The 13744-nt window shown below is 41.7% G+C and overlaps 1 protein-coding gene across 3 annotated transcripts in view; it reads right to left on the bottom strand.

Moving 5' to 3' along the window:
- LOC115469120 (interleukin-1 receptor type 1-like) overlaps positions 1-13744 on the bottom strand; it is a 128630-nt gene that overhangs the window by 11918 nt on the left and 102968 nt on the right. For all 3 annotated transcript variants that reach the window (XM_030201442.1, XM_030201444.1, XM_030201443.1), the window contains 2 exons: positions 10018-10166; positions 1611-1757 (listed from right to left, as the gene is read on the bottom strand). In XM_030201442.1, coding sequence (XP_030057302.1) covers positions 1611-1757; positions 10018-10166 — 296 coding nt within the window. The remainder of the gene's footprint in view (positions 1-1610; positions 1758-10017; positions 10167-13744) is intronic.

Genomic DNA, 13744 nt, shown 5'->3' with positions numbered 1-13744 from the left:
TTATTTCTTTTCTCCTCCACCTTTTAAGGCATTGCCTATCCAACTGAAACAGTTTTAGACTTGTTACAGATGTGGACCAACAATAAAGAACGACAATGTGGAACTTGCCAGCAGCTCATAGGTTTGCTTGCTTTGTTTTCAGCATATGGCAATGATGGCTGCGTGGGGGCTGGACACACAGATTAACCAAATTGGCTTACTTGCTTGCAGTGGACTAGATAGGCTCACATCTGCTCCTGTCTATTAAACCTCCTTGCTTGGCTCGACTGCCGGTCCTGCCCTCCGATGTCAGTTCCGGATGCACACCAATAGAGAGACTTTCTTGCCTGTGACAACAATAGAGACCTTGGGCCCTGCTATGGTAAATTTATCTTCTCACTGCTGCTGCTTCCCTCAGCAGCTGCAGAGGCTTGGGTGACAGCGGGTGGGAGGGAGGTGGGGAAATCCTGAATCGGGATTCCCGATTTTTTTCCAAAACGAATAGATTTGAATCAATTCGTCCAAAATGAATCGACGAATTGATTCCAATTGTGAACTGGGCAGTACCAGTATCCAATTAACATGTGCATTCGGTGTTAGGTCCAATGCAAACCAGTCCTGGGGCCTGCTATCAGCGCCTGATGACGAGACAGGTGGAGACCTCCTTGATACCGGCGTGCTCCCAGTGGATATAGAAGTATGAGGAGCCACTGAGGTCAATGCTACCAGTGCTGAAATCGATGTATCGGCATTTGAGGAGCCAAAAAGTTGCTCCTGTTGACCCTTCTGCGCCCGCTGAGTTCTCTCCTCTTGAAGCCACCGGGGGTCTTCCGAGACATCAAAAAAAGAACTGCAGCTAAACTCCTCAATCTTGAACAAAGAAAAAGGGGCAAAGTTCAAACTGAGGCCAGGGCTGCAGCCTAACAGCACAGCCACACCCGAAAGAGAAAGGAAACTTAAAATAGCCAAAATACACTAATAAAATGAAAGGAGCTTTTTGGAAAAAATAAAAGAAGAACAAAATGAGGAAGAACTAAGGCAAAAAATCCATATGGGAAGGCATGAACAAGTGTCTCGCACTGCAAAAGGAGAACCAAAACCGCATTCTCTCAGCTCCACAGAAAAACAAAAACTGGGGTACCTGCACTCATGCGTTGGGCAGGAAGGCACCAGCGCATGCACGGTGGAAAGCTGGCAGAAACTTCTACACTACTTGCTAGCCAGCGTCTGTACCGGGCTCCATCGGATGATGTCACCCAGATGTCAGAACGCCAAAGCCTGCTTGTCCTCAGAGAAAGTAAATTTATATGCTTTGGATAGTATGACAGCTTTCAAACAATATGTTTTAGATGGGTTTGTGATAGATGTCACAGTTCCAGACAGTTGATTGATCCTCCAGTTGATCAAGGCTGCATTCCTGTTATGGACTTATATAGGTATAACAACTAGGTTCTTTCATAGATGTTAGCAAGCAGAACAATTGAAATTTACGCAATATATTTTAGAAACTACCTACAGCCTACAGAACACAAATATTGCTAAACCTACATTACAGCCATCTGTAACATACTAACACATGTGTGCTTATAAAAATACAATAGACACGAGATGCAAGGTTCAGAAACACATACCTTCTTTACTTGAATGATGATAAAGACAGCTTTGTCGATGCCAGAGTACAATGTCAACCTTGAAGACCTTATAGGTCAATACGGCAATAATGATCACTAGGGCCAATGTAACAAAGATTGCAATCAAGCCTCCTTGAAAATTTGGAGCTGCATAAAGAAAGAAAAAAAACGGAAAAGAAAAGTAACATTATGATTGCAGAATGTTTCATAAGAGTAATGTGCAGAAAATGTATTTAAATGATTTTTTTAAAGTTTTTTTTCTCTCTCTCAGATCATATATGTATGAGCTCAGTCAATTCTGCCTGAAACAGGCTAAGCTTCACCCGATACTTAACAGACTTGGCTTTATCAAACTGACTCAAAAGGCTGGGACAGGTACCACAGCTAATCATAGCTAAGATGCGCATGTGACATGCCTAGCAACTGCGTGCACAAAATGTTTGCTGGCTTCCTTTGTAAACCTAGGCCATACCGAACACATCGAGTCAAGGCTGAAGACTTGCACACAAAGGAGTCTGTGAATGGGCCATGTCGGCACTGGCGCATGGACAGCCGCTAGGGCTGCTTAGTAAACCAGAGCGAAAATGTTTTTTGTGCGCACAAAGACCAGCAAAAATTAGAGAGAACACTGATCACAGGTACCACCAAAGTCATCTTTCTCTCAATACATTATTACCTCAAGTCTGTCAATCAAATAGTGTTTAAATACAAGTTTAACCTACAAAGTTAATCTTATCTCACTGATGGAAAAATTCAGAGACACTACTGAGGCAAAGGATAGAGAACTATCTACTATCTAGTACAGTGATTCCAAAACTTGTCCTAGGGGAATCCCAGCCAGTTAGGTTTTCAGGATATGTACAATAAATATTCATGACATCGATTTACATGCACTGTAACTTTGGGATGGAAACCTAATCTCATGTATATTCATTGTGGATATCCTGAAAACCTGACTGGCTGGAGTTCTCCCAAGAGAGGTTTGGAAATCACTGATCTAGTGGTTTACTTGCAGCCCGATATTCAATGGCCCTTATCAGGTGTTGCTAATCAGATAACTGCTATTCACCAGGGCCATACTTGGATTTTCAATGCTATTATCCAAATAATGCTGCTGAAGATGGCACCTGGGCAATCTGGGGACAGAGCTGCAAATTATCCAGAGACTAGTAATGTTCAGTACCAGTATCCAATTAACACAGGACATGTCCTTCCCCTCGTAGCCCAGCAGGTCCCTTCTTGTTCTTCCCCCTCCCTTTTAAGTGTCTTCAATATAAAGAAAATCCATAAAATATGAAGGGTGAGGCAGCACAAAATAAAATATACCACAATAGGGAATTTTTTTTTTTATTATAATGTGGACTCCAATGACAGATATATTTTTTCACTCCCAAGAGTCAACCTGTTTATAGACAAGGTCCAAACAGAAATAATGATGTAGGCACCACAAATGAATACAGAAATATAGAAATGATTAGTAGTAGTAGTAATAAATAACTGTATAGATACACAATTTAAAAAACACTTTAAAATCTTAGCAATTTTAAGTTAAAACATCAAACATAAGAAAATCAATATACAAATGAATCAGACACTATACTGACATGTATACTCAATAAAACCAACATAATCCACATTATTATAAACACCCGATCAAACAATGCCACAAATTGAAATAGATTTGGGCATTGCACATATGATATATACAGAATACATATAAGCAATGTCTAACACAGATACCGGTGATTAAAGGCAGAGGCCCGGCATTTTAAGCAAGAGCCTACACAAACGGGGGGCAGCACTAGGTAGCATCAACTGAAAGCGAGGAAAGGGAGGATGGGATTTAAAAAATTAAAAAAAAAAAATCAGGGCTGGGAGATTGGTGCAAGAAAGGGGAGGGGAGGGATAAGGAGAGAAGGGAAGAAAGGGAGGGGGTGTGGGGCAGAGGAACAGCGGCTAAATTAAAAAAAAAAAACAACATTTGACTGCATATCCCAGTGCCATATTTGGGACATATCGGGACAGCTACAGCACCACAACAGCAAGCCGGAATCAGCAAAGATGGGGGAAAAAAAAAAACTTCCCCTCTCACCTTGTTTTTCTCGGCAGCATGTGTCGGGGCGGCTCGGCGCCTCGCCTCCTCTATCTTGCTGTGGATCTCCCTGTAATGCTTTCATCTGCTACCGCACAATGCGCTAGACGCTGTATGCTTGGCTAGACAGGAGGGGCCGATGGACTGTAGCGCATGCCCTCGGCATCCCCGCTAGCCCCTCAGAAGCCTGCATCAGGGACTGTTAAAATCCATTCGGTTCTCGGTGGCTCAGTTGTGTGTGGCTCTAGCGGCGGCCATTTGGTATGTAGGATAATATAGTGGCCATGTTATTTAAAAGTTGCCTCTCCTAACATTTGTTTTCTCTGTTTAGCATTGTTTTGCAGCCATGCCTCCAGAAGAAAAAAAAAAAAGAGAGCTACAAATACGCGCAAGCCCGAAAGGCACCCAACAAATGAGCTATGCGGTCAACCACTCAGAAGAGCCCTGCATATTCATCACATACCAGACAGCAATCACCAGCAGAGGGGTCCAATCAGAAGGGTATTTAGGATCTCACCCACAAATTGAACCAGCACGTGAACAGATATGATTTGGATGCTGTGCGTCATAAGCTGCGGAGAACTCCTAAGCCAGAAGATAATATCGTGGACACGGTACCTCTAGTAGATGCTACCCTACTTAGCATTACCATTGTGTGTGTCCCGGGCGAGTTTCACACCATCACTAATACGCAGTCAGGACTGAGGACAATGAACTATCCTTGCCAAATATTATTCAGAACTCCAATTTCATTTAAGCAAATGAAAGCAGCAGCAGAGTTTGGCTGTGTACAAAGCGTGGGTAGATAAGGAAAGCATAGCGCACACACGAGAACGTTGTTGCACATGAGGCAGGGGCAACACTCATTCCCCGGTGTCCCAAACAACTCCAGAGTTTCAGTTGCAAGCAGCTCCCAGCATAACACTAGGTGGCGAGGATTTTTTTTTTTTTTACAAATTTCTATAAACATCAAAAAAAAATTGACTAGGAAACAGAGATTCAGTAAATAATACAATATAAACTCAGTCAGTCAATAATAGAAACAATGACTTGAAACTGTTAGACCACATATGGGAGAGAGATCACAATTCACATTTTAGAAGGAATAATACTTAAGAAGGAAAGAAAAACAAATAAGATACACAGTGGACATCCCCCTATAACAATATATGACCAAACTTCAAAAAGAGGAACCCCCTTACACCTATCAGAACCCTGTTACTCCTTTACCTTCAAGGAAAAATTGAAGCTGTGCAGGATCATAAAATATATAGGAATGTTGGTCCAAATAGACCAAACATTTACACGGGTATCTTAATTGAAATTTAGCTTCTAAAGCAATAACATGTTGTTTGAAAGACAGAAACTTCTTCCTCCTAGATTGAGTCCACTTGGAAATGTCCGGAAAGATAGAGATTTTCCCATCAAAAAATAGAACTTACAAAGACCTGAAAAAAAGGTGCATAAATGCATCCTTATCCTGCTGAAATACAAAAGTTACAAGCAAAGTTGATTTAGAAACTCTCTCTTCGACCGAACTTTCAGATACTAGTTAAATTTAAACTAATCAGCAGTCATTTCTACCAAGCATTTACCAACAGGAGAACTAGAACATTTGAAAACTGGCAAATGATATATTTTATGTAACAATGGAAGTCCAGAAAAAGCATACTTTAAATTATTCTTTTAGAAACCTATAAAATGAATCTTTAGGTGTAACAGTCAGAATTTTAGGAAAATTCAGAAGTCGTAAGTTTAAATGCCTAGTTATCCAAATTCTCAATTTTTCACTGCAGCATTAATTTATCTTGAACCCAAAACACTTGAACACTTTGAAACTTCTGAATGGAAGAATCTAGTAAGTTCAACTTACCTGTCTGGGTCTTCAACTCCTCTTCACATTTGGTTTTCCTTTGTGCCTATTTATGGACTTCAGGGGAAATTCCTGCACAGATCTGGGAAATGGATTTCAGCATGGTCAAAATGTTATTGAGAGTTACCTCAGAGAGCCTTTGCAAGGGTGGGACTGATGGAATAATCCCTTCTCCCATTGCACCCTCTACCAAACCAACAGGTTTCAGGACCAAACTCTCTTCCCTCAATGATATTTATTTAGATCGTTTATACCCCGCCTTTTGCCGCAGTTGTGCAGCCTCAAAGCGGCTTACAATGAACTACTGAAATAAATACAGTTACATTAGAATAGTTGGGGACATAAAACAGGGTAAGAAGGGAAAGGGAAGAGAGACTAAGATGGTCGGCAGAAATCCAGGCGAGCCAAGGATGATGGAGATCCAGGCAAGTCAGAGGGCTCGAACAGGTTCAGGCAAGGCGATCCTCGAACGAGCACAGAGAAAAACAGCAGCAGCATGCAGCCAGGAGAGAAGCAATGATCACCAGAGGCTGACGAAAGCTGGAGCCAGGCAACACCTGCAACGGGGTCAACGGCGCAGGATCCAAGATGGTGGTTCAAACGGTCCTCCTCCGCAGCTCCAACCGTCGAGGCACTAGTAAGGAGCATATTAGCAACATTCTTCCCAAGTTCTAGGAGTATAATAATTCCTTCACAGGCAAAGTGGCTATCTTCCTCTAACCTCTTCTGCGCTTCAGATGCACTTCCAGCTTGCTCCAGTGCTAGATCTGCAGCTGATGTCTGTTTCAGCTCTGCCTCATACACTGTTAAAGCCAGAAGAATCAGACGATGGCAGCTGTGGTCTTGCAGCAGGTGCACTAGGCTTCTTCATATCGATAATCACATTAACAGCCAACCTGGTGCCTTGCACCTCCGTCTTGTTATCATTCACGTCCACCTCAATGGAGACCCGCCGGGTATTGGCGCTCCCTCCCATGTTTGTGACTCATACACTGCGCGTCCCAAATTGCTATGGTGGAAATTTATGAGGAAAGCCGCAGCTGGAGAGAGGAGTGGAGAAGACTCGGCGAGCACCTGATAGCACGGACAAAATAAAACACGCTATCCCAGCGGGCAGAAGTGAGCGAAGGTGAATGGATGATGGTGCAACACACTCCGGACGGGCCGCGGTTAGTCGGCAGTTGGTCCGCGGAAACGGCGGTAATGGGCCGATCCGACGAGTCAGACAACTTCCCACCGGGTTCCCCACGGCACCCCGAACCGAGACAAGCCATGAGCACTTCCTGAAGAGCTGGCATGCCCCTGGTCGTGTCAGACAACATTCTCTCAGAGGTCTGACACACTGCTGATGCCTGGGAATTTCACGGCTATGGAGGTGGTGACGGTCAACAGGGCTGAGCAAAACTTCACTCCCAAGGCCCGCAGTCTCCTTCAATGTTGGGCCAGCCAATGCTCCCCAAGATGAGGGTGTCAAAGCTGGTAATCGGAACCTGATGAGCTGAGAGTCTTGCTGCGGCCAGGCAAAAGCCGTTTGCCTTCCTCTCCTCTTCGACACCAAAGGAAAATAAAGTCACCAGTAAAAAGATAATAATAGTTAAACAGGAGAGGAGCAAAAAAAAAAATGACATCCTCACTGTGAAGCCATTTGGATCTCTCAGTGAAGATGTTTTATGCAGTGTTCATTCTCTTGCTAAGGGAGTACTGCTGAAAATTAGACAAAATGTTTGGAGGAGGGAATTTATAGATATGTTTTCTCTTCTGATTAGGGATCAGGATGAAGCTGAAGAAAAGTAGAATAGGGGCATGACAAGGATAGGAATCCCAAAATATTCAAAGCAATTGGATTTCAACATTTCATATTTTAATGAGTGTCATTGTGGAAAAGGAGCCTGAAATGAGTCCCTTCTTAATACAGTACCTAGATACAATTACTAAGGCTCATAAGCGCTACAGTGGTTGGGTCTGGCTTAACTACAATATTAAATTCAGAAAGAACATGGCTGAAAACCCTTCCATTTTGTGGTGCCTTAGAGTTGTCGATCTTTGGCTCAACGAAATAACATTGGCGAGGCCTTCTGTCCCCAAAAGATCTCACATGGCTGGCTCGATACCCAGAGCGGAACCAAGCCAAACAGATTAGAATGGGGTTTTCCTCAGGTTTCAGAATTCCCTAAACTGGTTGGCACTCAGGGGACCTCCATTCCCCAATAATGCCAGATCCATACTCACATACTCGGAGATTGCCAAAGGCAAAGTGGACAAAGAAACCGCCTTAGGTAGGGTAGCAGGCTCATTTCTGACAATTCTATTCCCCAACCTAGCAGTATCCCTCCTGGGTATTCTGCCAAAGAAGGCTGTGGGAAAATTCCACCTCATACAAAATGACATATCCTGAGAGAGCGTCAATGACTTTATAGACCCACACTTATGCACAGTACAATATGTATTCATCGATCACGCTATTCAGCTCCTTAGACAATTGAGTAGAAAATTACAGCTAGCAAAGGCAGACATTAAGTTCACCTTCAGAATTCTCCCAGTCCACCGTATCTTTATGAATTCTGTGGTACTCATATGACTAGATATGGTGTTCTATTGAATTTACTTGACAATATAGTATCCGATTCATTTATATATTTTTTTATTTTGTAGTTTGTGTGCCTCTGATGCAGCCTTGGGGCAAAACATGACCATATCGGGTTTTATCTTACGTTTGATGTTTTAATTTAAATTAAAATTGCTAAGATTTTAAAGTGCTTTTCAGAGTAGTTATCCCACTATTCACTTTTTGCCTTCCCTGTGGTGCCTATTTTAGTGTCTCTGTTTTGAACTGATGCTTTTTGCCAGATTTTTTTTTTGGTTAGCAGTTAACACATGCTAACACCTACGTTAAATGCCCATTTTGTACCACAAAACGGCACCTTCTACTATAGCAATTTAACACAGCAGGTAGAGCACCCCCATAGTTAATGTGTTGTACTAACTACAAACACAGCGTTAATCTGTTAGCCTGTATTAATTCACACATTGAACAGGTAACAGAAATAGGAGCCTGAGGGGCTCTTTTACCAAGTTTTGCTAGTATACGGGCTTCACTCATCCTAACATGGGACTTTCCCCACCCTAAGCTGTAAATTACATGTTCCCTCCAAAAAATAAATAAATAAATAAATGATATTGCATGGTTAGCACACACAAATAGGAGTGGCCTAGTGGTTAGGGTGGTGGACTTTGGTCCTGGGAGCTGAGGAACTGAGTTCAATTCCCACTTCAGGCACAGGCAGCTCCTTGTGACTCTGGGCAAGTCACTTAACCCTCCATTGCCCCATGTAAGCTGCATTGAGCTTGCCATGAGTGGGAAAGCGCAGGGTACAAATGTAACAAAAAAAAAATGGCAAAACTAATTCAAAACGCTTTACTGTGTCCTGCATTAGGCTATTTTTCCTGCGTACTTAATGCAGTTTAGTAAAAAGGCTTTTAAAGTGTCTTATAATGCAGGACAATATTCTTGTAATTATAAAATAAAGGACTTTAGTATAGATTTGTTTTGTCTATAGGTTCAGAAAACACCATTTCTGAATAAGGCCTAAAGTACAGTAAGACAATGTCACATTTCATAGTAATAATGATGTCTACTATAACATTTTAGAACCTACTATAACATTTTGGCATATTGCAATGGCTATAGATGTTAATAGATACTGTGATAAGTTATCCTCAAACACTTATATCAAGAACTATTTTGGATGAACAGTTTAATGCAATTCTGCAGCTCTATTTTTCAGGACTCAACTGTTTTTGACAGCCAATGAAAAATTTGTATACGAATACTAACTTTAAAGTTGTAATGCAGATGGCTGATGTTTGGTCAGGGTAAGGGCAACCAGTACCAGAATACACAGTTCTAACAATGATCAGACAAGCTGGGGTGATACCTGGAAAAGCAGCAGTACAAGTCCAGCCAAGCAGAATCATTAAATTAGAAAAGTCCACAGAAAGGGTGCAAGAATCAAGCAGGATTCACGAAGAGCACAAGAACAAGAAATAGGAAACCGAAATAAGAAACAAAAGACAAGGCAAGGTCAAATTGAAAACAACCAGACAGCAGATGACAAAGCAAGCTCATTACGCAGGAGTTTGCCTTAAAACAGGAATTACATTTAATGCTCCAACCAATCAGAGGCCGGTCACTGACAGCTGATGGGAAACTTTCAAGGTGAGAATATTCTGGTCAAGATGAAAACTGCTAAAGAGAAGATTCTTGGAAACAGACTGAGGATTGACTTACTGAGTTACGTTTTGGGGCTGCAAGCCCCAGGCCACAGATTTGGGCCTAGCTGCCCGCAACAATGGACAACAAAGCAAAGACAAAAAAAAGTTTTATTCCAGGGACAAAGCTACTGCAGAAAGCTAAATTGTACAAAAGGCAGAATGCACCCTACCTGGATGTTTTATAAATAAGAACTCAATAGCAGGCACAGTCGTTGATTGAAGAACACAGGCAAACTTATTTTCATAATCTTCTTTTTTCACTTCTGATATATTGAGATACACGGTCTTTAAAGCAGTCCCATCTTCTAAAATTGTGTCACTGTTCAAAAAAAAACAAAACAATAAGCACTTTCTATAAATATAGTGAGATTTGCAATACCAGAAGTAAAATTAAGAAATGTTCTGCTGGCAGTGATATACATCATAAGAAATGCCAAACACCACAGCAGTGAAGGTACACAAGGGATGTTGTGGAGATACAGATCTATCACAGTACCAGTATCAGTTTGAATCAGGTGGTCTAGTAATACTGCTCCTCAGCCTGTGTAAGAAATCATCATATCTTAGGAGGGAATTAGTTACTTGTTCATTCTTCTCCCAATCTGCTGATTTCTACATTAAGTATCAATAGAAATCAAACAAAATAAAACATGGAAAAGAAAATAAGATGATACCTTTTTTATTGGACATAACTTAATACATTTCTTGATTAGCTTTCGAAGGTTGCCCTTCTTCCTCAGATCAGAAATAAGCAAATGTGCTAGCTGACTGTGTATATAAGTGAAAACATTCAAGCATTACTATGACAGTCTGACAGGGTGGGAGGAGGGGGGTGGGTAGGAAGTATGCATGGGGACATCAAAGCATATCATTGATATTCTAACAGGGTGGGTGTGGATAGGTGAGGGGAGGGTGATCAACAGAGACATACAGCTTTATGGTTTATAATGGGCTAGGAACCCCAGATCCTTGTTAAGTCCTTTCTGTTGGGTGTTAAAATATTCAATCATTCTGACTTCAAAGGTCTTACGTTCTTGTATGGTTTTAAAGTTACCTTTCAGGATTCTCACTGTGAAGTCACTGGTACAGTGTCCTGGTCCTGTAAAATGTTGACCAACAGGCGTGGGAACCCTGCTGGCACCAGTATTGTTCATATGATGTCTATGTAAATTGAATCTTGTCTTAAGCATCTGGCCTGTTTCTCCAATATAGCATCCTTCGTTACATTTTTTACACTGAATGATATATACCACATTGGAAGATGAGCAAGTGAAAGATCCCTTTATGTTGAATATCTTTCCTTTGTGGATGACTTTGGGGTCCTGTGAAATATTTTAGCATAGTTTGCAACTGGATAAATTACAGGGAAGTGTGCCCTTCTGTTCCTTTTCAGTCTGTGAAGGAAGTTTACTTCTGATTAGCTTGTGTTTTAAATTGGGTGGCTGGCGGAAGGCCAGTACTGGTGGGGATGGGAATATCTCTTTCAGTAATTCATCCTCCTGGAGTACCCTTCCTACCCCCCCCCCTCCTCCCACCCTGTCAGACTGTCATAGTAATGCTTGAATGTTTTCACTGTCAGCTAGCACATTTGCTTATTTCCGATCTGAGGAAGAAGGGCAACCTTCGAAAGCTAATCAAGAAATGTATTAAGTTATGTCCAATAAAAAAGGTATCATCTTATTTTCTTTTCCATGTTTTATTTTGTTTGATTTCTATTGATAACCTTAAGAGTGGACTAACACGGCTACCACACTCCTCTACATTAAGTATGAGAGTGGATCTGGATCTAATGGAAAGGAAACTTAATATGAACAATGGGTAGATATTCAAAGGGGTTTAAGCAGGCAGAAGAGGCTCCTGTCCGCTTAAACCTCCCTCAGCGGAACATTCCTGGATATTCAGTGGCGTCTAACCAAACAGTGATGCTGAATATCCACTGTGCAGTTGGTGCCAAGGTTGTCTGTGCAAGAAGTTGGGAAGGAGCTGGTAGTTATGTAATCACCAGCCATATTTGGTGCCGGTGCCTGCACAGTTAACCAGGCAAACAAAAACCACATAAAAAGGCAGTCCTATCTTTCCCTGCTTAGTAATGTAGCTGCTGGCACTGATTATCAAAGCTGGTGCCCAGACATGGCCCTAGCATTAAAATTCAGCCCCCAGTAGTCAGCAGTTTTACAACCACTGACTACTGCGGGCTGAAAATCAGCAATATGTTTATTACATTTTTAATAGTGTGGCTGTGTATGATGGAAGCTTAGGGGGTGCCTAGTATAATCACATTTTCAGATACTTAAAACGGTAATGGAATTCAAACATGCGTGGGATAAACATAAAGGAATCCTGTTCAGAAGGAAGGGATCCTCAGGAGCTTAGCCGAGATTGGGTGGCAGAGCCGGTAGTGGGAGGCGGGGATAGTGCTAGGCAGACTTATACGGTCTGTGCCAGAGCCGGTGGTGGGAGGCGGGGCTGGCTGTTGGGAGGCTGGGATAGTGCTGGGCAGACTTATACGGTCTGTGCCCTGAAAAAGACAGGTACAAATCAAGGTAAGGTATACACAAAAAGTGGCACATACGAGTTTATCTTGCTGGGCAGACTGGATGGACCATGCAGGTCTTTTTCTGCCGTCATCTACTATGTTACTATTTTAGACCAACTTGATCAAGACAAGTCAGTATCTCCTTGTCTATATAAAATAACAAACACAAGTGGCAGAAATCATTCCTACATGATTGCAGGTATGCAGACAGGATAGATACCATAAAGCATGTGCAAAAACCATTCATAAAATCTTTCCAATCCCTGCATTATAGTGCAATCATAAATCTTCAATCCAATTCTCAGGCAGCAACTTACCATCTTCACTTAAATATTTAACTAGTAAACCCAACCAGTGAACCATCAGAGACGACTCGTTTCACGTGAACCACAGTCCGTGGCTCGTCTTCACTCTTCATCAATTCAACATAAGGTTATGGTACTAAAACACTTGGATTTATCCAAAATTTATTTTCCTTATATATATATATATATTTGCAAACACTTAAAATGTAAAAGGCTTAACAGCAATCAAGGTTCATGTGAAACGAGTCATCTTTGATGGTTCACTGGTTGGCAAGCTCTGCCGAAAGGTACTGACATCAGACACTGCCGAGATTTAAAACCCTCCAGTCTAAGCTTTTTTTTCTACCTTCTAATCGCTAAACAGAGTAGGGTCTTTGCCAGCTGTTTCCTGCTTTGCTGTGCAATTCGGGGTGTGGGAGCAAGCTCCGCCCACAAGTACTGACATCTGACACTGCTGAGATTTACTACTACTACTACTATTTAGCATTTCTATAGCGCTACAAGGCGTACGCAGCGCTGCACAAACATAGAAGAAAGACAGTCCCTGCTCAAAGAGCTTACAATCTCAGCACATAGCGGCACGATGCCACTTGGCGCTTCATCTAAGGCGCAAGCCAAAGGCCTACTCCTGTGGCAGACAGAACAGGTGGGTTTGCTGGGCTACATATCCCTGTACATATTACAAACTTTACAGCAGCTAGGGGGAATTCAAGGAGAACTGTTACTAGTGCTAACTTTATAGACTGTTCTCAGTCTATGCAACATGAAATTACCACAATAGTTGAAAGGAGAAAGAACAAACATAAACATAATAAGTAGTTTAATTTTTCAAAAAGTAAACGCAAATTCGCACTGAGTAAGGTTATCTTGAAAAAAGTGTTTTCTCAGGCCTATGAACCTCTTGTTCATACTCCTATTCCATGTTTTCACATAAACATAAGATCAGTGCTTAATAAGGTTGAAATTGTTAAGGATTTGCTAACTGAACATCAAATAGGGTTATTATTTATAACTGAAGCTTGGTTAATTCAATTGATAACCCTAGGTTGAATGATT

The sequence above is a fragment of the Microcaecilia unicolor genome, chromosome 4 (genome assembly GCF_901765095.1).
Source record: "Microcaecilia unicolor chromosome 4, aMicUni1.1, whole genome shotgun sequence".
In the NCBI taxonomy this organism is placed as follows: Eukaryota; Metazoa; Chordata; class Amphibia; order Gymnophiona; family Siphonopidae; genus Microcaecilia; species Microcaecilia unicolor.
This window is presented reverse-complemented; position numbering and strand designations above follow the sequence as displayed.